Raw genomic sequence first — 25,944 nt, 5'->3', positions numbered from 1 at the left:
TTTCCTGAGAGGGCATGAGCTGATTTAACACCCAACTGCTGCCTAAAGGTAGGGGGTTTGCTCTGTGTCCTCCATCTCATTCTCTCCCACATGCCTTCTTTGATTTCAAGTAGCTAACTCAGCAAAAAACCTGGAGAATTTTGATCTTGTTTAGCAAACTATTTAATAAGTAGTTCCATAAAGAGACCAATAAGTGTCAGAGCCAGACTCCTGTTAGTGGTGGTAAACTGTTAGATTGGCTTTGTTTTTCAGGAAACCAGAGTTAGCAGTGAATTAAGGAAAACAATTATTTGGAGCTGATAAACATGTTTCAAATGTAAATCTTGTCAGCAACAGTAGGGTAAGCAGTGGCTAAAAAGGGAAATGAATCTAGAAAAAATGGAACAAAATGTACTCATTGCCCCTGTAAACCTTGTATTTCAACATGAGCAATGCACTGGTTTGGGAAAGAAAGCAGGGAATGGGAGACTTCAGGGAAATCAATGTCCCAGTTTTTCATGTGTTTCCTACCTCTGTCTTTATCTGAATGGCATTGCATAGTTTCTCCCACATTTCATTGATTTGCTTAGTTCTCGTCTGGATAACATCCATCCTGCTGTGGCCTTCCTTATCCAGTTTAGATGCTAACTCATTTAAGGAGACAACTTTGGAATGTCCCAGAGGTTTCATCTCATTTACAAAATCTTTAAACTTTTTCTCCAGCACCTGCAGAATAAATGGGGACACAGATTTAGATATAAGAATTTCTGCCTACCTCTATGAGAGAGACAGAAGGAATCGCTTTCTCTGCTCTGTATAACACAAAAGCTAGGCACTGCAATCTACAAGTGCAAATGGCTTGATAAACCCAATGCTCTGGAGTCAGAAGAAGACATCTGTTGTCTTGATTATCTAACATCCTGTGTCACAGAGAAAAATTAGCCATATCCTGACAAGCAGAAGTTGCCCAGATCAAAAGCTAATGAACAGAACTTGTCTACAATATGCAGCAATTACTGAGGAGTGGACACTACTAATTATACCTCTCTGCACTGTGTGCTCCAAGGAGAAATTTATCCTTGAAATCAGCAGCTAGAGGTATGAATGCCACAGCCCAGTGTTTTTGACCAAAATTGTTATAAGGGCATCAAATTTTTTGGTCCTGTCAAATTTATAAGCAGGGCAAGCAGTAAAGTGTGCTGACCTCACCTTATCCCAAAAAAACCTGACTTTCTGATCCATCTAATTTTCTGTTGGAGGATGCTATCTCAGAGAGTCTGTATAAGCAGACAGAAGTCAGTCTGATTTCTTGCTGCAGAGATAACTGGTCTGCTTATTTTTTGTCACTGTAACATGCTTCACTGTCAGCAGCTACACAAAAATTGCAGCAAATATATCCCTGCCTTGCCACAAAATACATGCAGAACCTTTTATTTTCTTTTACCTCAACATCATCTAAGTCCTGCCCATAGTCATCGGACTCTGCTACAGACAGTTTACTGGAAAGCCAGGCATCCACCAGCTGGAATTCTCTTTCAAACTGATAGAGCTGGAATTGTTCTTGCAGGCGTTTTCTCTGAGTGTCAGACTTCTGTAGGAGAGACTGATAGTCTGCTAGGATCCCCTGGAGCTTTGAAAGTATTACTGAACTGCAAAGAATAAGAACCAGAAGGTATGGTTTTGTCCTATTGTTCTTTTTGAACACAGTTTTTTCTGACACATTTAATTTGCAACACCTTTAAAATACAGAATAAACCAGATAACATCATGGAGTGAGTTATGCTGTGCCATTAAAGCCAGCTAGTTCAGGAAATTAAAGTATATCATACAAATGGCTGCTCTTTTCACTTCCTCCTCCCCAGATATAAAAATGAACTTCCAATGAAAAACAGTCAGGAATGTTAATTTCCTTTCCCAAACACAGTGGTTTTCGAACATTTGTGGTAAATTAGAAGTAGATGACAGTTCCTGGGAGAAGACAATGGACAAAGAAGCTGATCTGCATTAATTGGTCTGTTGTTAAAAAAATCTCATGAAAACATTAAAATAATCAAAAAGCTTTTGGGGAGCTCAGTATGTGTGATGATGATAAAGCAGGGATGGATGTCCCCTGAAGTCTTATTTCTGAATGAGCCATCAAACATAGTTGAACTTTTCTGTATTTGCATTCTCTGGGCATTTCTGCTAGACCTGGAGGAGAAACCTGTTTTTGCTTTCCTACCTCTCTGGACTGTCTTTGTTTATCAGGCTGGCACCTGTCTCCTGTACTTTCTCAATCCGGGACCCGAAACTATCCATGTCCAGTTTGGTAGCTTCAAGTTTACGAAGTAAAATTTGTGTGGATTCTTCATTCTTCCCATAATCAGAGGTCTCCAGGATGAAACTCCTCTCTGCCAGCCATGCCTCCACCTCCAGCAGCTGTATAAAATACAGGGGTGAGCTTTAATGCAGCTTCATTTAAGTCAAGACAAAGAAAACTGACAGCAGTGGTGCACTGACACATCAGTGAAAACAGAGAGCACCTTAGGTGTCTTCCTGTAATGCAATCTAGCAGACACTGTTCCAAAAAATGTGTACCCAGAATCCAGTAATTGCAGTTACATGTTACTCACTGCGATTAGCTGGGAAGATAATTGTCATTTCTCCACTGTATCCATATTTACCAGATATGAAAAACTAGGGCAGTGTGAATTCTGCTCCTTTCTCAGCACTTACATCCATTCAACGATGTAGGTGTCAGATGTTTTAAAAAAAGAAAGGCCAAAATAAATCCCTCAGGAACCATTACCTCATTTAGGAACAGATGGGCCTCATAGGACTGCATAAGCCTCTGTCTCCTCTCTTGAGCCTCTGCCTTCAAGGTCTCTACAGAAGTCTCAAGCTCCTTCAGATGCTCCATAATCTTGCGAGAGGCTGAGTGGCCTCCCCTTACCAGTTTCTGTCCCGTACTGAGCACTGCTTTGGTCAAAGCATCCCGACTATTTATCTCATTCTCCAGGTTCTGGAAAGAGTAAAGAGTAAAATAATAGACCAAAAATTAAAGTTATGGAATTTTTATTCCAGAAAATGTAGTCATGTAATCCCATTATAAATTTGCTTTCTATTCACGAAGGTGCGTCGGAGGTGCAAAGTATTAGTGCATGCTTGGAGTGGAGAAATTTTTTGGGGTGAAGGAGTGATCATAGAAATCAAATTTAGCCATGAAGTTTGAACTTTGATGTATATCTGCCTCAGAGTCTCAAGGGAAGAGGTTCTAATCACAAACTTCTTATTTGTAGATTCCACTGAAATATACCTACTTCCATTAGATGGCATTTCTTGAATTAAAACGTCTAGAGAAGAATGACCAATTTGCCTGCACATTAATATTTATCATTTGCCAATGCCTTTGTAGAAGATGCAGCTTTGCATAGCAGCCACTGTAAACACTGTGGGTACACGAGTACCAGGCAGCCAACAGGACAAGGAGAGAAGAAAACCACCTGAACCAATTCTCAAAGACTTTACTTGAAATTAATTTTTGAACACTTTTGAGTAGTTTTGAAAATTATATACAGCCCTCCATATACCCTCCCTTATGATATTTGCCTGGGTAGGCAAGGCCCATGCAGTGATTTTTCTGTGAGCATACATGCATTCTTTGGCTGACTGTGCCTGAGCACCTTGAGCAGAAACAAGCCCCACAATTCTATCATTGTTCTGTTTAATTTCATAGCTATGAATAAGAAGGTTTGGAGTTAGACTGCAGTGCTGTGTTAATGTAGAAGAGATGCCCTCTATGAGGAGAGGAGCTGCTTTTTCAATTCAAGTGGCAAACGTGGCTGGAAAAGAGCTCTGATTCTAATCTTGCTTTTAACTTCCCCCTATTAATTTCAAGATGTTGTTGAAAAGTGACACCATATCTGTTCCAAGCCAAGCAGCTGTTTGCAGGCATAGTATATTTGTGTGTAAATTCTGTTTTGCTTGACAGCTTTTTTATTTTTTCTCTTAGGTTAATACAGTTTACACACAATCTCTTTTGTGATAAAAAACCAAGGACTGAATTTTGCAAATCTGGCTCATTAGGACAAACAATAGAAGGTGGAACTAATAGCATATTCAATTCTTGATTGTTATGTTAGCTCTGACATTTGCTTGCTTGTAAAGCAACATTAAAAAGAAGGTGCAGAGGCTCTAGCTAATAACATGTTGAGAGTTAAAATCTTATATTTTAATCCTCTTTCCAGAAGAAGAGTAAGTAAGATGTCCGAGAATTTTATTATGCACTGATTTTATGGTATATATCTCCCATTCTCACAGTTAGTTGAAAAATTTTGAGACTTAGCAAATTGACAAAAAATAATCTTAGCCTAAAGCAGTATCTCCTCTGTTCCTTGAGTTATTTGAAATATTTTCTCAGATTAATTCAGCTCAAGCATTCTTTCTTCTGTGAACTTAATTACTTTCTTACCATGCCAATGAGCTTGTAATTTTTAGGAGTAATTGCACACTTAACAACTTTTATACTTAATCATGATGAAACAAGTTTTCATTTCTTACTGTTGCACAATGATTGCACCAGATGCTTGGCTTTCTCTCTCTCTGACTGTATGTATCACACACATTGGAAATTTATATGATCTTCTGTCTTTCCCAATCCTAATGCAGGTTGCACAGATTTCCCCTAAAGGCACTTGACATGGCATTTGAATGGGATGTCATATGCTAATATTAATATTAAATACCTATAGCTGCTGGAAACTTTTAGCAGGAACATTTTTTCTTCCACCTTGTGTTTGCAAAGAGACAATGCTCCTTATTGAGGAACTATCAGGAGGGTGTTTATTGGTATTTGAGATGACAGTATTCCAGGCATTGCTTTCTCTGATGGCCCATCTGAACCTTGTGAAATAATTCAGCAGCTGTCTTGAAAGCAACCACTGGAATGAAGGTCAGCTGGCATAATAATTCCCTGCTAACTCCCTCCCATCAGAGCAGAAAAAATTTTTTTTGAAAAATGTTTTCCTGGGAGCTCATCCTGAGACATCTGAGGAATGAGCTTTCTTGGATGTACTTACTGAGTTTGAAAGCATTTTGTTAGGACCAAAGAACCTATGAAAATATGCTCAAGTTTGGCAAGTCTATTTTGTATTGAAAAGGGCCATGTTTGAACTCAGTTCACAGAAGGAGCCAACATGTCCACAGCAGAGCCTATGGTGTGGTACTTGCACCACTGCAATGATAAGCAGGATGGCATCTCACATATTGCCAAGTTATGGACATATTATTGAAAAAGAAAAGGATAAAAGTGATCCCTGGCATCATGACTCCTGTTAGCCAAAGCACAGCAGATGAAGTTTATTAGAGACAAATTGAATTCAGTGTTCTCTATTTGACTCTAAAGACTGTGAATCGTCACATAACACTACCTGGTGCTTTTCTTGTAGACTCTGAACAGTTGCCAGGGATTTGCCATAATCCTTGGAGGAAGCCATGGGGAGCTTCTCATGAACCCAAGCCAACTCCTGATCAACATCTCGGAAGAACTGGTACTGAAGTCTGCTTGCCTCCAGACTTCCACGTCTCTCCTGCAGAGGATCACGTAGCCTTTTGTATCTGTAGGTTTTAAAGATAATCCAATGAGGACTACAGACTGATAAGGAATGAATGCAAAACACTCGTTTCAGAATAGTGTAGAGAAGGAAAGAAAAAAGAATATTCAGGGAAGAAAAAAACTGATAAAAGTAGAAAAAAGATGGCAGAAGACAGGCCAGGCCTGCGCTAGTTCATCCACTTTCTCTTCTAGTTCATCGCACACCTCTGCACCAGTTCATCCACTTTCTCTTCTAGTTCATCAGCAAGGAAATGTTTCTCCCTCTGGAACTGCTGAGCTGTGACCACAAGCTCTTGCAGTTGGTCCCTGTGGGCAGCAATGTGTTCCTCCAGTTCCTCTTGTTTCTTCAGATGACTGTTCAAAACCACCAGATCATTGTCACTATATGGTGCTTTCAGGTCATTTTCCACACCTTCCAACCATTTCTCCATATCCTCTACATTTCGCTGAAAATGAAGGCCCTGAGAACAAGCAAGAAGAAAAAATAATTCAACCCTTTAAGACAGACAGTGTGATGTAAAAATCTCAGTCACTTTCAGTAAAGATTACACAGAAACATGGAGTTACTTCCCAGTGCTCAGTGAACTCTTCCCATATATGATGGTAGTGCAAATGAAGAAGAGAATTCAGTCTTGGTGAGGACAAGAACAGATGCATAAAACATCAAGAGTTTATCTTACTTGTGTTGCACAAATGCAGATCATGGACATAGCATCTTAAAAAACCCCCAAACCATTTAAAGGAAGAGCTCTGTTTTATAACCACATATTTTCTGATAGCTTAAGCATAACTCACAGTCATGAGAATTCATGTGCCTGGAGCTAGAAGAATGAAAAGCAGCTGTAGGTTTCTTTCTCAATATGCTGGAGAAAAGGTGCCCTTGAGACAGTTGCAGAGAATTGACACAAATGAATAAACACGTTTTTCCTCAGTATCTCTCTCTGGAATCTGAATCTAAACCAGCAGCAGAAAGCAGAATGGAGCCCAGCTTACAAATCCTTTTCCCTCCATAGAGATCTCCAATTCTCCTGCCAATTCCATTCTGCGTAGTAATTTCTTTGCACTACTGGTCTTGAGGAATCAAGTTGGACTGTATCAAGTGACACACTTGTAGGCAAGACAAATAGCAAGGCAGCTGTGCTATCTCTGGAAACGACTGGCATCCCTGTATTACCTTGTAAGCATCCTGCAGTTTGGTCCATTTATCCTGGCAACTTGCTAGCAGTTCCTCCCATAGCTCTTCCATTTCTTGTAGTCTGGACTGAATGGCTTCTGGGGCATAGTGCCTTTCATGGAGCATCTTCTCCCCTTCCTATATCAGAAGGAACAGGCAAAGTATTCTTCCTTTGCTGAATGCACCAGAATATATCAATTTTGCCTTCATAATCAAAGTCTACTGGCACTGTTATGTAAAGGGCCAGCTGCAGCCACCACCTCCTGACATAACAGATGGAGGTTGCAGAAATAGAGAAAAATCTAATAAAGACAAAAGGATTACTGAAATCAGGGCAAAAACTGCACAGCAAGGCTAGCAAGAGGTACAGCAAGAGAAAGTTGCTGTACCAGGTCAGTAGGTGTTCTAAAGAGCAACTGCTAGGACTATTCCCAACAAAGAAGGTAGGACATAATAAAATAATGTGAAAGAGATTGTGCAAACAAGCCTTTGAAAGCAGATAATTTTACTGAGGATTGTAACTCTACCCTTTAACCCCCTCTTTTTGTGTCTGCACACAGAGGGGAGAAGGAAAAGGAAAAGGAAAAGGGAAAGGGAAAGGGAAAGGGAAAGGAAAAGGAAAAGGAAAAGGAAAAGGAAAAGGAAAAGGAAAAGGAAAAGGAAAAGGAAAAGAAAAGAAAAGGAAAAGGAAAAGGAAAAGAAAAGAAAAGAAAAAAGAAAAGAAAAGAGAAAAGAAAAGAAAAGAAAAAAGAAAAGAAAAGAAAAGAAAAAAGAAAAAAAGAAAAGAAAAGGAAAAAGAAAAGAAAAGAGAAAGGAGAGAAGAAGAGAAAAGAAGAGAAAAGGAGGCGTTTCTAAGACTGGATGCAGGTGAATCTGGAGGGGGAATCTACCTTTAATGTAGTAATCTATTGCAAAATACATCTAGTAAGCACTGTGCTGAAAATAAAATTAATAAACATGTAACCGTCTGTCCTTCCAAACTTATCATCTGATCACAGCTTCTGCCAAATATCTGAAAAATCTCGTCAGGCTTCCTTCATATCTCGCCTACTAGCATGTCTCTGCAAAGGAAGCACTTGAAAACTCTTCTTTATCCTTTTTGTTGGATACATCTTATAAGACTTGTTAAAGTTGTACATCCAATCAGGTAGGTTCTCTGCTGGAAATAAACAAGGATACTTCTAAAGTGTCATTCACCCAGAGAGATGTCCCTAAAGTGGATTCAATCTTTTATTGCAAGCACCCATCTGTTTCCATTGCATGCACAGTGAATATGCATAGCAAGATCACACTAGATAGTAAGAGAGTGAAGAAACAGTTGGACACAGAAAATTCTTGATGGACTAAAAGAATAAGCTTCCCAGTATACTCAGAGACAACATGGACAATGCCAGTGAGGGTACAGCGATTCCCCCCTTGTTTGAGATCACTGTGACTCACAGTGTCTGCAGAGTCTTTCATCCCAGTTGCCCATCCCTGCCAAAACCCCTGTTTCTCTCACAGATTTGATGGAGTCCAGACGATTTCTGTTGGCCATGATCTCTGCTTGGAAAGTCTGGTGCTTCTGCAGTTTGGTCTGCAGATTGCTTGGATCCTTCCAGCTATCATCCTGGGCAATGCTGTTCTTCTCATTAATCCAGGCAGCCACCTTGGGGGAGGGAAGAACAGAATTTTAAAAAATCGCCAGTGTTTCTTCAGCTTGCCAGGTTCTCCTCTTATACGTATAAAACAGGGAAATAGTGAGTGGGGACCTAAGTGAATTGTCCTTCTGAGGTTCTGCTTCCCTAAGCTCCTCCTGTCCTTCATGAAGTCACCCCTGTATCTCTGCTGACCAGTCCTCTTGCCTGGAAAGGGAGCTGTCTCCATTAGACAGGCCCCATGTAGTGAGAAAATTCATGGGCACTTGTGTGCATGGGGGAGCACAATGATCCCCTTATTTCTAACCCATTGTCAGTATCTCACAAAAAAAGAACTAATTTATGTCTTCTCATGTTTTTGTTTAATGGTGGCACTTTTCCCTTTTAATTCCCTTTTAATGCCTTTCTTTGTTCCGTATTTTGCTGTAATCCAATGTACAGTAGAGCTTTCATTGACTAGACTAGACTAGAGGGAAGATGAAAAAATATCCATTCTTATCCTCATCTTTCCCAATATTATCTCATTCCAGACTCAGTTCCTTGATTTTTCTCACAGTAAATCTGTCTGGAGATTCAGATCTATGCAGCACAGTATGTTTTAAGAAACCAGAATATTATGAATTTTGTGTAATTGTACCTCAAAAGAATTCTTCAGGAATTTCTGCAGAAGCCTTGATTCCTCCAGCAAATATCTGCGAGCAGCAGCATTCTCCAGCAGTCTCTCTTTTCTGAGATGAAGACAGATGTGTGAAGTAAAAGCCACAGAGTGAATTATATAGATAAGGGTTTTCAAGTTTCACCTCTAAAACACACATGATCTAATCCTCCATTCCCTAGGAAGGAGATGTCCATAATATGAAGACCCCCTTGATCTGGGCTGTCAGAGAAGATGCCAAGGACACTATAGGAAAGATTGCTAGCAGATAGATATGTTTAAACTACACACAAATTTTGTATATATGACGTCTGCCTCTAGAAATCACTGTTATTGTTTTTCAGGGTTCAAGAGAACGTAAACTCAGCATGTTTCTTATGAGGAAACCTTGCAAGTATGATGCTGTTTGTCACTGATAAACCAAAGCTACACCATCCTTCAATTTTTTTTTTCCAATTTTGGACCTGCAGCACTTTATTTGTATTAATGCAGATGTGAGATATTAATAAATCATATCAAATTTGATCATATTAATAAATCAGTATGTTCACTTAAATCATAAGGGATCTCCAGTCTCTTTTCATAACGTTTACCTAGCTCTTTTCATCTACCACAGCAGTGAATACAACTGCTTTTACTGTCAGAGCTTGTTTAAGATGAACAATATGCAAATTGCTAGTAGGAATAAAGTAATTCACATGAAAGGGCAAGATCTGATCAGAAAATTTGCAAATGCTCTAATGGATAATTTGAGTGGGGCTTAAAGATCAACCCCATTGGAGCAGAGAAAAGCGGTTGTCTAGCCAATGACCTTTCTTGATGGTATTTAATGATAATGAGGTATTTAATGGCATGGCAGGCCTTCTGTTTGCAGCACTGTCCCTAAGGCCAGGCCAGAATACAGAATTACAGAGAAGCTGCCTTTTTCTGTATCCTGCTCCCCCTCCACTTAATTGCATTTTGGAAGCCTCCTAATGAAATATGGCCAATTTGGGAAGACACTGTGCAAAGCATGAAGTTGAGCAAATGCAAACCAGCTTATAAGTTCTCTTAAACCATTTAAAGATAACGATCACATGAGAAGGGTCTCATTGCAGAAGGGATTGGTGGCTGGCATGGGAAGGGTTTGACTTCACCTCCTCAGAACAGCCTGGCATCTGTTGCTGATATTTTCTGAGTCATAATGCTTGTCCTGTGTTAGCTGCTGAGCAAATGAAGCCATCTCATTGATTTTCTCCATTTGAGCTTCCAGGGCTTTTTCAAACTGTGCGTGTTTCCGCTGCAGGCTCTCCACACTAGACACTGAGTCCTAGATAGAATTCACAAAGGGAAGCTGCTTTCAGTCAGAGTTTTTCCGTCCAAAACACTGATAATCCAGGAAGTAAATGGCATTTACCCCACATTTGCAAATTAGCTGTCAAGAAAATTTATTGTTCTTTGGAATTGATTTGCATTGATCTGACACTTGGGACCGAAATAATGTTCCATGCAAGGTCTGAGGCCATTATTTCTGTGCTGGATGCTTAGCTGCTCATGCTTATTGTTGTGCTGCATAGAACACATAACTTCTCAAGAATTAAAACATCAGCACCCAATTTTAAATCAGTCTTAAGACAGATGCCATGTTGAAAGAAAATATGGGATGCCAAACTGAAATCAGAGTTAAGAGAACAAATATGTCACAGAAAGACGTTAAAATTAGAGTCTCAGTTTCAACTCACAGAATTTGGAAGAGCTCAGATCCAGATTTGAATCAGAACTGAAGTCTGACATTACAGTTAATCTGGAGAGAAACACTTCTTGTAATGTTTGTGAATCCCAAGCTTAATGACTCAGAGTTCTCTTTTCAGCACCCCTCTGCACTTTAATTATAGAATCAGTGGTGTCAAAATGTTGTTACTGCAGTAAACTCTGCTTCTCCACTATTCTAAAGGAAGCAATAAAGCTCACATCAAAGGTGTCAGAAAAAAATCTAAACTTCTGGGTGCTTACATGAGTCATCGGATGGGAAATTACTCACAGAGCATTTTCTACACATTTCTGAGCTAAATATGATTGGGTGAGTCCTCCTAAGTCTCATATACTGTAATGAAGGGGCTGTAAATCCACTGAACTCAGATATCATTGTAGCTCCTGCAGAGACAACTAATTTAGTAGCACTACCTACACCAGGTGTAGGGTGAGCTAAGTGTCTGAATGTATATCCAGCATCCTGCACAGCTTTTGCAACCCAGGCATCAGTCTGCAGCCTCAGTTATTGCGGCGTTACTGATATTTGTGGTAGGTAATTTAAGCTACACTGGCTATGCCAGCAGTGAGAGCAGTGATGACTTGCACACTGCTGGCAAAGGTATCTGGGTCAGGTAAGACAAGTCAGGCTGAACGGAGCATTGAGCAACCTGGCTAGTGGGAGGTGTCCCCACCCATGGCAGGGGGGTGGAACTGGATGATCTTTCAGGTCCCTTCCAATCCAAACTATTCTAGGGTTCTATGTGTCTATGCAGTCTCATTTTCATTTATAATCAGAGTAGCTGGATTGTTTCATTACTCTTAGTACTGAGATTCCCATCCTGTGAAAAGTATCAAGGAAAGAAATCTGACTCTAAACTACCAACACAGTAGAGCAGTAACTTCAGATGGAGAAAGAGCACAGGAAGATTCAGAGCACATAATTGTACTTCACAGACCCCTCTCCTCCAGACTGATGGCAGAGAAAATTGTAATTTCTCAGAGCACATACCCCTAAGTCCTCATTAGCTAGGAAAGCCTCTTTGCTGCTGAGCCAGCTCTCAATCTGTTCCACGTAGCCATAGAATTTCTGTATAGGGGAAAAAAACCAACAGTCACAAACATGAAAATATGCTGAAATGCTGTAAAATAGAAGCTAACCTGACTTCAGCAGACAACACTGAAAAAACCAAACATTCATGGCTATTTTAAAAATTAATGTAACACATAAAGAAACTGCCCACACAATAAAATTTAAGTTCTCATGTATATGGTGGTTTTAGACGGGATTAGTAGCCCAGCTCTCATTTAAAGTATTTGACATTCTCCGTTGTAGAATCTCTGAGCAGAAATTTTTAAAGTGAGATGACTGTTTCAGGGAAGTAATTCTGGAAAACTGCAGCCAAAATAGTTCTTTTATTAGGAAAAAAAAAAGCCAGGAAAAATATATTATTCTGTCCATGCTAAATGTTTCTTCTTTTTTTTAAAATACTTGTCTGGTTCCATGTTTTTTTTGGGAAGGTTATAGAATTTGGAAGAGTAGTGATGTTGCGTTATAAGTATGTGTCTTTTTCCAGATGTATGAGAGTTTGACTGAATTTTGTTAAGTTTTACAATCTTTGAAAAACAAATGAGCACATATTCCACAGAAATTTCTATGATTTGTAGAGGTAAAATTTCTCAAAGACCTGTCACCACTGAATGTGCTTGGCGCTCAGCATGCCTTCCAGAAACCAGTGAAATGTAGATTAAACACTGGGTATTATTAGCACATCTTTCATCCTACCATCTCATAAATTTGCTATGTATATCAAGAAAAACTGTCAGTGGCATGTGCGTTCTCTCTTGAATGTCTTTTTACTCACCTGTAAATCTTGTGCCTGAAACAATTTTATATATTGCTCTTTCCATGCTTGGATCAGTTCAGACCAGGCTTGCTGTAGTCTGGAGAGGGACTGGTGAATCTCAGGGGTTGCATAGTGACCAGCATTGGCAAGTTCTTTACCATAGTCACTGAGAGCATTGAATCTTTCCACTCGGGCTTCAATCTCCTCCTAAAATACATTACTAAGGTTGATGTCAAGGGTTTATGAAAAGCCAGTTATTCAGAATACAAGCCTTAAGGGGAAGAGTTCTGCTGTAACTTTCTGGCACTAGTATTTTTATGGAAAATCATTCATCTTTGAGCTATGTTACTGGAAGAGCATAGAATTGCCTAAGAGAAGATAAGCATAAACAATAAATGACTTTACTGGTCTATGAACAGCTGTTTTCCTACAAATGGAAATTGGGATTTAGCTAGAAACAGATTAAAAAATGCTGAGATATAAATGAACACAATTTCTAACATCTATAATATCACACCCCTACCCCCAGTCTTCCTACATAAAAGTGGTTCTTTCAAGAAACAGTGCCTAGAATTTTTCCTCTCCCAACAAATAAGCTGGCATCAGATTTTTACATTAAATACATGATTTTACTTTATTTTGTCCTGTTAAAAGGAAACATATTTAACTTTTGGAGCTGTTCTGAGGAATGAGTTATACCCCTATACTGGCCTGAAGGTGAAAGTATAACAAGCAATTATGACCCCTCCAAACTGAATGTGGAATTTCTAATGTATGCAATTTGAAAATGAAAATAACTATGTACTGAAATAATACCATGTGTTAACTCATAGACTTCACTGAGCACTAGGGCATGTATTATTCTATTTCTGAAGTTAGAACTGCTGCTTTTAGGGATTTTTGGGGTGGTGTTGTTGCCCAATCATAGGTAACACGGCTATAAAACAGTAATTCAAATTTTTTTAAAATTCATATTAGCATATTTTGTTCAGCTCTAGTTTCTCTTAAGGACTTTGGTTAGAGCCACTAACCTGAATAAAAAAACCCCCTCTTTCTTGTCTTGTCTATAATTTTAGTTTAGTCAACATAAGAATATAATGCCTGAATTCCTTCTTTTCTCTGTGACTGTCTCCTTAGAGGCATTTGGGCTCCTTGACTAACAGATATTAAAGACTTAGATTTTGATACCATTTAAATTTGGAGCGCACTACATCAGTGGTTTGTGATATTTCTAATATGACAAAGAATTATTAGCAAAAACATTGTTAAGTCTGTGGTATGAGAAATTATTGTTACAATGGATGACTCTAAAGAAGGAGGGGATTTCAGGTACTTCATACTAAATTCAGGTTTAGAAAATTAATCAGAATCTACAAACTGTTTGTGCTAGTAATGGGACCCACAAAGCACTGGGTATTAGCAATGATTCATGGTTTTTAGAAGTAACTTAATTGCAAAGAGAATGTTGCTCAACAGCGATTCTTGGGAAAAAGTAAAATACTGACTTTTTTCCTAATGTTAATTAAAATATCACTCCTTTTAGAAAAGAAACCAAAAGTATTAGCCAAATTAGCCACCAAAACATTAGTATGGTAATTATTACTGGAATATGAAGTGTTTCAGAGCTGAATGTGTAGCATTCAGTGGTAATTTACTTTACTGTGTGAAACAAACGTCTGTTCTTATTTTCTTCTCAGGTAAATTAAGTTCTCATGAAAAAATCTAGCTTGAAGCAAGGATTAATTGGCATTAACTTTTTTGGCAATCTGAATAAAGAGATAAGCAGTGAGCATGGTGTGAAACTGAACCTGTTTTTCACCATCTGGCTTGGACAGCAGTACAGGTGAGAGCTCATAGGGCTTCTGAGCCTTTTTGAAAAGACACAAGCTGTCAAACAACCCGTGAGACAGTTTTGTCAGTATATATGACTTCTAGCCCCAGCTTGGTACTGCAAACAGTTTTTCACCATGTTATTGACAGATGTATGCACCAAAATTCTGCTGTGTCTGCAGGAAATAATTCCCATGGGAAAGATTCCCAGTATGTTCAACTGGAACCACAGAAGATACTTGCCTTTCTCTCCTGATGCTCCTCAATCATACTTTCTGCTTCATTTGTGCTTTTAGGCAGCCCCCCTGCTTCCATTAAAGCTCTGGTGTTTTGGGCCCAGTCCAGTATCTCCTTCATCTCCAAGTTAAACTTCTGCAGCTGATACGAGGCTGCCAGCTTCTCCTTCCTGCCACACAAGGTGCAGTTCAGCATTATCTGACACAGAATTATCTAGTTGCCTCTCCCTCCCCATTTGCAGAGGAAAGTATCTTAACAGAAGCCAAATGAAATAAATTCAAGCTTTCCCCTACAGTTCCTAAGAATCCTCATGTTAACCAAAACCACAGGAGACGCACACTGCCTTGGAGACAACATGCTTACTAACTTTTCTACATCAGTTCATTAGTACAAGAGAGGTAAAAAAGCCTTCATGGCTGTTGCTTACAGCAATGATTACAGATCAGGATTAAGCCTTTCTTGTTTTGGTAAGATTTGAGAAAAAAATCTTCTAGAACCATCCAAAAATAAGTCTTTCGCAAAGGCTTTATGATAGATTTAATTTGATAGTCTGAAGGTATTTTAGTAACATTATTTAATGGGATAAACCACAAAAACATTGTATTTGTTTTCCCAAAGTCACATCAGTGGAACTTTTTGTGCATCGAGTTGCACTTTTTCCAATGCAGGTGTCTAGCTGCCTCTATAAACTTAGTACAAAATCCTTAAAAACCTTTAAAAGACCTCTGGCAAGTAGGGTCTAGACCCCAGGGAGCAGCTTTGCTCCTGCTGAGAGATATTCAAACCACTCTAAGTCTTCACCTTTGTTTGGCCTGCGCCTGGAGTCGTAGCCAGTTGTTTTTCATCTCCTGTTGCTTCATAGTCAGTTTGTCATTTATGGATGGATTCCTTGTGGAAAGGCGGAAAGATTCCCGTTCCAATGACTGGAAAGAGATTTATAGTGGGGTTTATATTCATTCCTGAGTTTGCCTTTCAGGAAAAATAGTTCATTTTAAGACCCTGGCTCTCAAATACATGTAATTAAATTACAATAACAAAATATACAAAGGGACATGTAATATGGAAAAAATAATACACATGCATTTGTGAGCAAACATCTATTTGAGGAAAGATCTGTGTGCATGGCTTTGCATGCACAAATGTTAATTTACAATTAAGAAAACAGCTTTGCAGAATATGGACAAACATAGGAAAATGAAGTGCTGATTCTAACTTCTGTGAGCAGTGTGGCGAACAGTAATGAACACTCATGAACCCAGGTTCAAAGTTGAAAACTTTCTTGCAAAATTCCATCAAGTTGATGAAAATTAGGAATTTTAATTATGCAGAAAGGAATATATGCCAGGCTGGTTTTAATCCTTATAAAAAGTACAGTTACTATACTAAGAACCCAGCCCTAAACCTCGCCCATCTCCCCCATACAACCTTGCTTATGCCTTCTAGTAATCACCCACGTTTCCTTTGAGAACTAGCTAACAAAGTAGCAGTGTTGAAGGTATCACACATATTGTCACTATTTGTATACTATTGTGAAGAAAAAGTTTTTCATATTTTGTACATGAAAGGGCTTAACACTGGCCAACAGTGAAAAAATGTGAGAGGCTGTCATAGGATTTATACTACTGTGATTCAACAGAATGTATTTCTTTTTACTAAAAATACACAAGTATAAAGGAGCTCAGACCCATATTTAATGCTCAAGTTTAGTCCTAAATGATGCAAAAAAAAGCTGGAGTGGATCAGGCAGGCTATTATAACCTAAAATTTCTGTTCGATGTCTGCGTCAGGAACCTACTGCAGCGCAGGGCTTGCATTTAAGTTCTGAACAGAAATAAAGTTTTGATTTTGGCTCAACTCAGTACAGGAACTGGAGGAAAAATGGAGTCCACACTTTCCAAAGTCTACAGGACAGTCTGGTCTGGCTTGTAGGTGAGGGCCAGAGAATCAGATAACATTAAAAAGGGACTTTTCTTCTTAGATTTGGTGCATCAGGAAGAATAATATTTGATAAGATAAAGCAGGATTAAGTAGCATGGTATTGTCATGAGAAGAAATTTATGCTGCTCTTGCACTGCTGAAAATTCCTGCCAATCAATCTGAAGAGTAACAATGATTTTTGCACCATATTTTCAAGAAGAAAAAGTGAAATTTTTTCGGTATCCTCTGTACTTCCCTACTTCTTACCTCCATTTTGGACTTAATAACACTGATTTCTCTCTCCATTTCTTCATGTCTTCGAATCAGGTTTTCCACACTTTCCACATCTTTTCCATAATCCAGTGCTTGTATCAAGACACTCTGGAGAAGGCAGTAGAATGAGCAAATGGTGAAGATGACACCAAACAGAAGGATCTGTATCTTAATTATTTCCAAGAGTCTCCTCGTTCACCTCTTCGCATTGCCATTTGAATGTTCTTATTGTCTTTTTAAATGTCAGTAGAGCACAGTGCCTGCTCCCCTTACAGAGATGAAACAAGAATCCACATCTCTTTGAACAGTCATAATCCTGCTCAAGGTGCCTCTGGCCATTCACACGTAAAACAAAGACAGGCGTGCCTCCCTGCATTTCTCAATCTTTCTTTTCATTTTTGTTTTTCATATCCCAAACCAGAAAAATATTTCCCAATAAATTGTGGCACAGAAATTGTCAGTTGTGTGTTATTAAAATATAAAAAATAAATTTGGCCCTCAGGATCCTAAGAAATTTAATCCCATAAAATGAAGAAATATATTTTAAAAGTTATAAAAATTTCAAGCCAACAGTCTTGTAACCTTAAGTAGTACCACTTGACATCAATGTAATTACTTACATTGATGAAATAATTAGTTTTTATATAGCTTTTTATTCCATTAATATCAAAATTATAATTCAGGATAGGCATTTTTACCTCAATTTTCTGAATGAATAAGATTGCTAGAACATTTTTCCTTTTGAATTAATCAAAATCAGAAAACTCACCTTCTCCATAATTCTTTCTGTGATGTCATCTATTTCTCTGATTAAGGCATGAATCTCTAGGGCTCCCTCTAACTTCTTCCTGTATGCATTCAGGTTACCATGAAAACTGTTCCACCTTTAATTGGAAATAATATTTTAGAGATGTATTTCAGAGGTAAGGATTTCTGCAACTGAGTTTCATGACGCTCATATTTAAACAAAACCACAGGTTTTCTGAACTACCTCATGTATTGATTCCTAATTCCCCATAACAGGAGGTTCGTCACAGGGATAAAGCATTAGCCTGAGAAGACTATCTGGTTGTATTTATTCCATGTTTTCAGGATGGCATGGGGGTTAAAAGCTAAAAAGTACTTATGCAGTTTCCTTAAACTCTCGATAACCTCACATCAATACCTTCATGCTTTTGTTTGTTAGATAGTGGGCTGTGGAGCAGCAAAAGCCCTAGGCAATTCACCAGGACAGCTGGGCAAATAGATGGAAGTGTCTAAGCTTCATGAATCTTGTGTGCCAAGTGATGTGAAACAGAGTATTTGCCTCCAAGGCAAGAAAAATTACTTTGGCACTTCTGGATTAAAAATCCTTCTAAGCTACCTGCTCTGGGAGTCTTGAAAGACAACTGCGGTGTCTGATATTTGGTAGTCATGATATTAAAGTAGTAAACAAATGTTCCAGTTCCTCCATTTATCTCAGCTGAAGACACCTAATTTTCCAGCCTTCCTTTTGCTTTACACAGAACGTTTGAAAGCATACTCACTTCTCATTGAGCTGCTTTCGGCGCTCATAGATTGTCCTTGTTTCTTCCTTGTTCTGGCTCTCCAGCTTCATGGCCAGGGCGTTGATAGCCCTGATGTGAGCATCGTCCACTGTCGACTCCTGTAAAGTGAGAAAGAGAACAGAGGTACATGTTCAAATTGCTTGTGACTGAGTATTCCACTGAGATGTGAAAAACAACAGAAGTAGCAACAAGAAAGGGTTTTACCTCACTAACATTTTAGACACATGGAGTCTGCTCTACTACAACTGCTGGTGTTACCATGTCCCTGATGAGAAGACAGTAAAAGCAAGAAGGAACATTAATAGCTCTAGATGCAACAATGATCTTGGTCTAGGTAAGAGCCCTCAGACCCCCAGACACTCATTTCTAAGCCAGATATTCCAGCAGGGGTTCATTTGGAGAAGAAACACAGGTGCAGGTGCTGGTTACACAGGTGGCTGCTGTGGAACAGCTGATGTGTGGCAGATTGTTCCTCTGACAGACAGGTAGTGATTTGTGGCTCCTGGGCTCCTGGGCATACTTGCTGTTTTATCTTGATGAGCTTCTGTCCAGGAGTGCCCTCTGTACTGTAGACAACAGGCTCAAAATCCACACAGCCTTGAGAATCCCAGACAACCTATGCCACTGTGTTTGCTTCTAAGGCAACATCAGTGCATTTTAAAACATGTGCTAAGTCTTCAAGGTGACTTGCTTCCCATGCACATACCATGGAATGGATAATATTTACACATTGCCCATATAATCTGGACTACAGTGGAATAATTTTTCTTTTGGAGCACTACGGATGGCCAACACTGAACACTGCTCCAAGATTCAAAAACATTCTTTATTTTTCTGGGACAAATAAATCACAAGTTTAGCAGGGAGACAATCACTGGTGTAAAGAAGCACAGCTGCAAGATGCCAGTGCACTGCTAATATAAGTATTCACTCCATTGTGTATTTTGTTCATGCTGCATCCATACCAATATGTGTGCTTCCATATATGCTTTCCTACTATACACAGCCATAAAATAAACAAGAGAAACCAGAAGACAGCCAGATATTCTTCAGAAACCCTGCAGTCTCCTCGCCTGGGAAAAAATAGCAGCACAATGAATACAAAGTCTGGCAGCCATCAATGCAGGATGATTGCTCCCTACCCTGATCTCAGATTTTTCTGGTGGGAAAACCCAGACTGGATGGATGCACACACTGTGCCGGAAGCTGCCTCCTCCTGTTTGTATCACCCTAGGAAGCACTGCATAACTGAGTATCAGCTATCAGGGCATAACTGCATAACTGTCCCAGCTTTTCATCTGCAGGAGTCATGTTCAGAGTGTTACAGGAGTGGTGGCTACAAGCTGATAGTGTCTGAGGCCAAGAGTTTCCTGTGGCATGTAAGATCTACCTTAATTTATGAAAAACTTTCCTATTGAGAGGCTTATGCTGACTGGAGCACTGGGTTGTTTCTGCCCTATTAATCATCCTTCTTTTGGCTGGTACAAGCTGTAGAAGAGCCCTTGCTCAATCCCTTAGCTCACAGTCAGCTGGTGAGTACAATGAATGCCTCTTCAATTTACTAATTCCCTGGTGCTGTAGCCAAGTAACTTGGCTGTCTATCCAAATCCAGTGTGAATGCACGGTCACGAAATCCTGCTGGGCTCTGGAACAGGGAGCTCAGGGTTTTCTCCCTGGTGTCAGGCATATCTACACTGCTACTTTGCACAGAAGAGGATTGTCTCCTTCTGCTATTAGGCAACAAAAGTAGAAGGAGCTGCCCTAACAAGAATCAACAATGAGATAACAGGCAAACAAAGGATAAAGAGACTCCATTAGAGTAAACATCACTCACAGATTCCTAACACATCTCTTTCCAGATCTTTCTCACAATTTCCTGACTAGCAAATCAGCACAGTAATCTTTCCTGTGTGACACACAGACCTCTTACTCCTCATCTGCAGCAGTTCACACAAACAGAGGGAACAAGAGGCTGCTGCAAATGCATCCCCCTCAATATACAACCTCACAGTCTTACGGTGGGAACTGAACCCATGACAAGGAGGTCCCTGTTCCCCAGGTTTGGTGCCTAAGTTAGCACATCTCACTGGGGGCAGAAGAGGCAGCTGGCATGACTCAGCACCATGAAAGAGGGTCAGAGATCACAGCATTGAAAGGTGAAGTGTGCAGCTGTCTTGTCACGTGGCTGTTGTCCGAAGTGTAAACCATTTCCCTATTTTACTAAATGTCTGGTTATTCATGTTATGATTCATGAGTAACCACGTGTGCTGTATAAACAAAGGCCCCCCAGATTTATGTGCTTAATTTGGATGAAGAAGTATGAGAATGAGACTGTTCCTCAGGAGGAGAGAAATGGAGAAATGAAGGATAGAAATGGAGAAAACTGTTTTTTAGGATTGTTCATGGGAGGTCTAGGTCAGTCCTCAGATTCAAACAAGCATGGCTAAAGCAGCCATTTTTAAACCACTTTTGGGTGGAAATCACTGGGACTTTTCAGACCACATGAATCAAAACAAATTTGCACAAATTCAGGCTCTCACAGCAAGTTTTCCAGCCATTTAATGCAGTCTGAAATGTTAGGTTGTGTCATGAGGGCCTGACAGCTCTGCCTAGGCATCTTCAAAGCAGAAGGCATAAGTGAAAATTCTGTCTTTTTAAATGACTTTTGAGGTAATGATGCTTCCTATCACTTTGATCTTACACCTCCTCAGAGTACTGGAACTGTATTTGCTAACTGAACTGAAAATTAACTGCTGCTTGCAGCCACACAAGGCATGGGCATGGAAAACACCTCTTACCCCTGATGTTGCTCCACGGAACTCATTCAGCTTTTTCTTGAGCTGCAGGCAGTGTTCATAGTCATTTCCCACATCACCTACATTAATCATGACCTCCTGGGGAAATAAGCAGGAAACAGACAAATATTTAGGTGAAGAGTACAAGAACACAGCAACTCACAGTGCTTATCCTGATGCAGTAAGTTCTATGATGTGTATATAAATCACCGACCTACAGCTTCTGAAATAGTCTCTTCTGATCTTTAAATATTTATGAGACTTGGTCCTAACTCTCTTTTTGATTTACTGCTGGCTATGGAAGCAACCTCTGAATAAAAGTGATTCTTCCTTCACTCCTACAAAGAGAAACTTTCAGATTTGATATACAATGAGAGTGAAAGCCAGTTGCCAAATTCATCAAGTCTCTTCCATTCTAATCTGCTTTCATTTCTCTGTTTCAGTGGAGACACATGAGATGGCCACAAATAATCACAAACTGTTCATGTGCATAGTTCACATGAGAAGCTGGGCTAATACTGCCCAACTGACTCTGGCATGGAGAGACTCCACAGAATTTGTTGAATCATTCCTTTCATATTGTTTGTAGAACATGTCGTGATTCTTCCAGGCAAAAATCACTAAGCAAATGTCCTGGAAGATGACACATTTTTCAGAATGTCTTTGCTGAATAGCAAGTCTTTAGTGTGCTGCTTGGGTTAAATACTAAAATCCACTTGCCTTTTCCCTGATCCAGGCTTCCACCTGGTCCACCTTCTGGAGAAATTCTAGGAAGTCCCGACTGTCCTCCAGCATCTTTCCACGAGCAGCCACGGCTCTCTTCAACTTCTCCCAGTGCTCCTGAAGCACGCGGACTTGGCGACGGATCTCTCCTGATTTTGGGTGGCCTTTTGATACCAGGGCTTCTCCTTTCTTCACATGCAGAGGAAGAAATTAGAAATTAAAGTTACCACTAATTTTTAATGGGATTACCATGTTGCATGACCTTCCTAGGAGGACTCTTTCACCTTCCTAACCTGGACTGAACAATAGATTACTGACATAAATTCTTATCACCCAAATGATAAAGCCAGCTGGAAAGCTTTATATCTGGAGGGAATTTAGAATCATAGAACACTGGGATTTTAATATTTCCCTGTCAAGATAGGTATTCATGGAATGGGAACACCAAGTATTACACATGACTGTGCCCTTTAGCTATATGATTCACCAAGTTCCAACAAGAATGTTCACAAATTGGGCATGAAATCCTATTTGCCTTTTGTGGGAGTAATCACATCAGGCAAGGATTAAGTCAGTGTGTATTTTCCTATTTAGGCTATAAGGAAAGATGGAAGCTGCCTGGATGGAGCTTGTAAATTAACAGTGTTACATTTCCATGGCAAAGCAACTGTGTTCTTGTCACACAAGTAGGAAAATTGATGCAAAAGTGATGACGAAGCTACTCTTCCTTTACATTTCATCAATCTGTCCTTCTTTAGATGAGCAGTAATAACCTCTAAAAACACTAACAGAGTGAGAGGGTTACCTTATTAACAGCTGTGATGATTTCTTCATTTGCTAGAATCTCTGCCTCAAAGACCTGATGTTTCTGCAGCAGCTTCATCTTGTCCTGCAGATTGCTGGGGTCTTGTATGGAAGGATCCTCCAGCTTCTGCATGCGCTCACTGATCCAATCTTCTGCCTGCAGCAGTGAGAGACACCCAAGTCAGCACAACAACTACCTGGGAGCCTGGGGCCCCCTCCCAGGATATGTCACTATTCTGTGCAAGTGTCTGTGCCTGGGCTGGATAGATTGAGTGGGAGGTGGCAGCTGAGGCAGCTCTTCAGTTTCTGAACTTATTCTACTTTGTTAAAAGCAGGTAGAAGAGAAACTAATTTTAATCTGACCACTGGAGTAATGAAAAGTTCCTTGAATTCTTCAGATTTTTTCACAAGGCATAAACAGATTATACAAACTTCTAGATTATATACAGAGAATCCTTGAGGCTTAACTCTGTACACATTTAAAATGAGATTATGACCACTGAGTCTGAGGGTTTAGGGCGCTGAGTTTCGTCTGATATCTCTGCCACTGACCTACCTGCAAACTGGGTAAAGATTCTTTAGAGCTCAGTGCCTCACCTATAAAACAGCACTTAACATTTCCTCATATCAGTGGTGTTGTGAGGTGTAAATGGAAAATGCAAATCAAATATAGATTTACTGAGGGGGCCCAAGCACTAGTCAGATTATTTGAAAGGAAATGCACCTGTATTTGCTTTTATACTTCGTAGAATTCAAAATGTCAGGAATATCAGATTCAGAAAAGCAGGTGATTTATGAGCACTAACAAAGCAAAAGTTATGTGTTTCTCTTAGGAAATTATTTTTTAGGGGATTTAAAATTATGCAGAATAAAATGAAGAATAGGATAGCAAGTTTTCCACAATTTTCCTTAAGTTCTGCTGAACTTTAACCCTTAGCACTGAAGGAAATATTTTCTATCCATCAGAACACTGGGAACTGAACCCTTGACATAATGTTGTAACTGATCCTGTTGTCCTCAGAGCACTGAAGTAATGTAATGTTTTGACAACACAAGAGCTGCAAATTGAAGGGCAGCTTTATTAGTTTCAAAATATCTTGGCTGTCCTTGTGGAACTGTGCACTACATGCACACCAGACTTGTCAGCTGGAGGATTTTCTCTGTTAATTAATGATTTGAAATGTTGTTTCAGCTGCTGAGATTCTATAAACAATAACAGAAATAGCTTTCACTAGCAGCATTCTCTCCAGAAACTGTTTCCCTCCAATGCACAGTTAGAGACTCAAACTTGCCCAGGACTACACACTGCTATCTGCTGCTTTCATTTCCAACACCCTCCTTGATGGCCTTCTCCTGTTCCCAGCCACACATTAGTGCTTCAATGTCACTTACATGACTCTTCATTTGAATGGGAGGCTCATCCATCCAGTCAGAATGAGAAACAAACCAATCCCCAGGATAAAGCCACTTTAAGGTCATTTTCTCTCCTACTTTTTAATTAGAAGCAGTGGCTTTAATGACAGACTGAACATCTGCACTCTTAGTGGCTTGGTTTATTTTAAGTCTTGTCTAAGATGGCTCTAGAGAGTGAGGGATCCTTATGCTGGCCTCGTGCCCACATTCAGATGTGAAGCAAAGCTGATCTGTTTTCCCAAGATCTTTCTATGGAAAGATTTAATGGTTGTCTGGACAGGCATTTTCACTTCATTGAAGACAACAGTAAGACTAGTGTTATGCTCAGTATAGGCACAAGACTAGGCTTATTTCTGTGGGAATCATAAAAAATGTAGGCACTACCAATTTAGAAACTTATATTTTCAAACTATGAGTTACTGTAACCTCGTGAGCACAAACTGTTTGTAAATTAAACTGATTTTTAATGACAGAAGTATGTAAAGCATATAAAGGGATGTGCCTGCTCCAGACATCTAGAGATAACAACTAATTCTCTCTCACACTCCCCTAAGATAAAGATGTAAATGGTTTTTTATTCTTATGTACAGGGTGAAAGGGAAAGGAAGTTCTACTACTATGATGAGCAAGTTTCAGAGTCAGTGTTAAAACTCAGAGCCAGCTTTAGAGGTCAAAACTTTTAACTTTATAATATTCTCTCTGCAATAGTTTAAATACACATATTTTTAAGTAGCAACTTGCACATTTGCCTTCCACATTAACACTGAGCTACAGACTTCTTGGCAATAGGGTAATCTGTCAGACTTCTGTGAGTCAGACAAAAGCACCATATTTCTACTCTAGAAGGGTGAGTCTTATTTTGTAAACTGTGTGTGATCTCCTGAGTTAATCATTGTGGGTCATTGTACTGATGTGTGTAGTTCTCCATGCTTCTAGAGAGTAACCAGGAGAATTTTAATGATGACCGGGATCACTAATTTCTGCTGACACAAAAATTTCTGTTATATCAATAGAAATTACTTAACCTGCTTGCAGGATAGAGAGTTTTCAGGGGAGTGGGACCTGAGCTATGGGTCTTGTTCTCTGAATAAGTAAGAATAAGCAATGACCTAATTGATTTCACAACTGAACTCAAAACTCATCTCTGAATCTAACATTCCTATGGGAACCATTCTCACACATGAACTTGTACACACCTAGAATATAATTAAAATCGAATTAAACATTCCATCCTATGCAACAAAGAGAAAGAAAGATATTACTGTAAGATTTTTGGTTTTTAATTCCTTGGTGACATTCGCATTCTACAGCAGCAGGCAATGACTCCAGATTGGTGAGGTAAATGAGCACATGACTTGAGAGCAAAAACTCCCCAAAGAACTCTTGGCTGAATTTGTGTGGAGAAAGTGGATGAGAATAGGGAAATGTTCCTCACTATGCAGGGCTAAATCTTCTGCTCTGTGTGATTCAAGAATGAAGGGGGACACCAGCCCAAGCACTGATTTGACAATTACAGAGAGATGGAAAGAAATGCATAAGTATTCCTACCTAATGGGTTGAATGTATTTCTAGAAGGACATAGACAATTTCTCGACCAAGAGGATTTTAGCAGTCCTGTGAATTTTCTGTCAGAGATACATTTCTCTTTTGAAATTATAAGCCCTGTGCAATGCACCATCCAGTCCATCCACTCCCCTCTGCTAGTCCAAAAGGTGGACAGGCCATTACTAGTGCATTTTCATTACTTTTCTGTCATGTGATAGTAAAAGTATAAACAAATAATACAAATTAA

General features: G+C 39.5%; 1 protein-coding gene across 1 annotated transcript in view; it reads right to left on the bottom strand.

Annotated features, from left to right (window-relative positions):
• SPTBN5 (spectrin beta, non-erythrocytic 5) overlaps positions 1-25,944 on the bottom strand; it is a 91,128-nt gene that overhangs the window by 11,897 nt on the left and 53,287 nt on the right. The window contains exons 36-55 of the mRNA XM_048306301.1: positions 22,741-22,896; positions 21,933-22,124; positions 21,216-21,311; positions 18,397-18,515; positions 17,640-17,754; positions 16,865-16,978; positions 15,482-15,603; positions 14,687-14,849; positions 12,632-12,820; positions 11,779-11,856; positions 10,175-10,347; positions 9,021-9,111; positions 8,248-8,394; positions 6,747-6,884; positions 5,777-6,033; positions 5,388-5,574; positions 2,768-2,980; positions 2,201-2,397; positions 1,424-1,628; positions 511-705 (exon numbers count right to left, since the gene is read on the bottom strand). Coding sequence (XP_048162258.1) covers positions 511-705; positions 1,424-1,628; positions 2,201-2,397; positions 2,768-2,980; positions 5,388-5,574; positions 5,777-6,033; positions 6,747-6,884; positions 8,248-8,394; positions 9,021-9,111; positions 10,175-10,347; positions 11,779-11,856; positions 12,632-12,820; positions 14,687-14,849; positions 15,482-15,603; positions 16,865-16,978; positions 17,640-17,754; positions 18,397-18,515; positions 21,216-21,311; positions 21,933-22,124; positions 22,741-22,896 — 3,147 coding nt within the window. The remainder of the gene's footprint in view (positions 1-510; positions 706-1,423; positions 1,629-2,200; positions 2,398-2,767; positions 2,981-5,387; positions 5,575-5,776; positions 6,034-6,746; positions 6,885-8,247; positions 8,395-9,020; positions 9,112-10,174; positions 10,348-11,778; positions 11,857-12,631; positions 12,821-14,686; positions 14,850-15,481; positions 15,604-16,864; positions 16,979-17,639; positions 17,755-18,396; positions 18,516-21,215; positions 21,312-21,932; positions 22,125-22,740; positions 22,897-25,944) is intronic.

The sequence above is a fragment of the Corvus hawaiiensis genome, chromosome 6 (assembly GCF_020740725.1).
Source record: "Corvus hawaiiensis isolate bCorHaw1 chromosome 6, bCorHaw1.pri.cur, whole genome shotgun sequence".
Lineage (NCBI taxonomy): Eukaryota > Metazoa > Chordata > Aves > Passeriformes > Corvidae > Corvus > Corvus hawaiiensis.
This window is presented reverse-complemented; position numbering and strand designations above follow the sequence as displayed.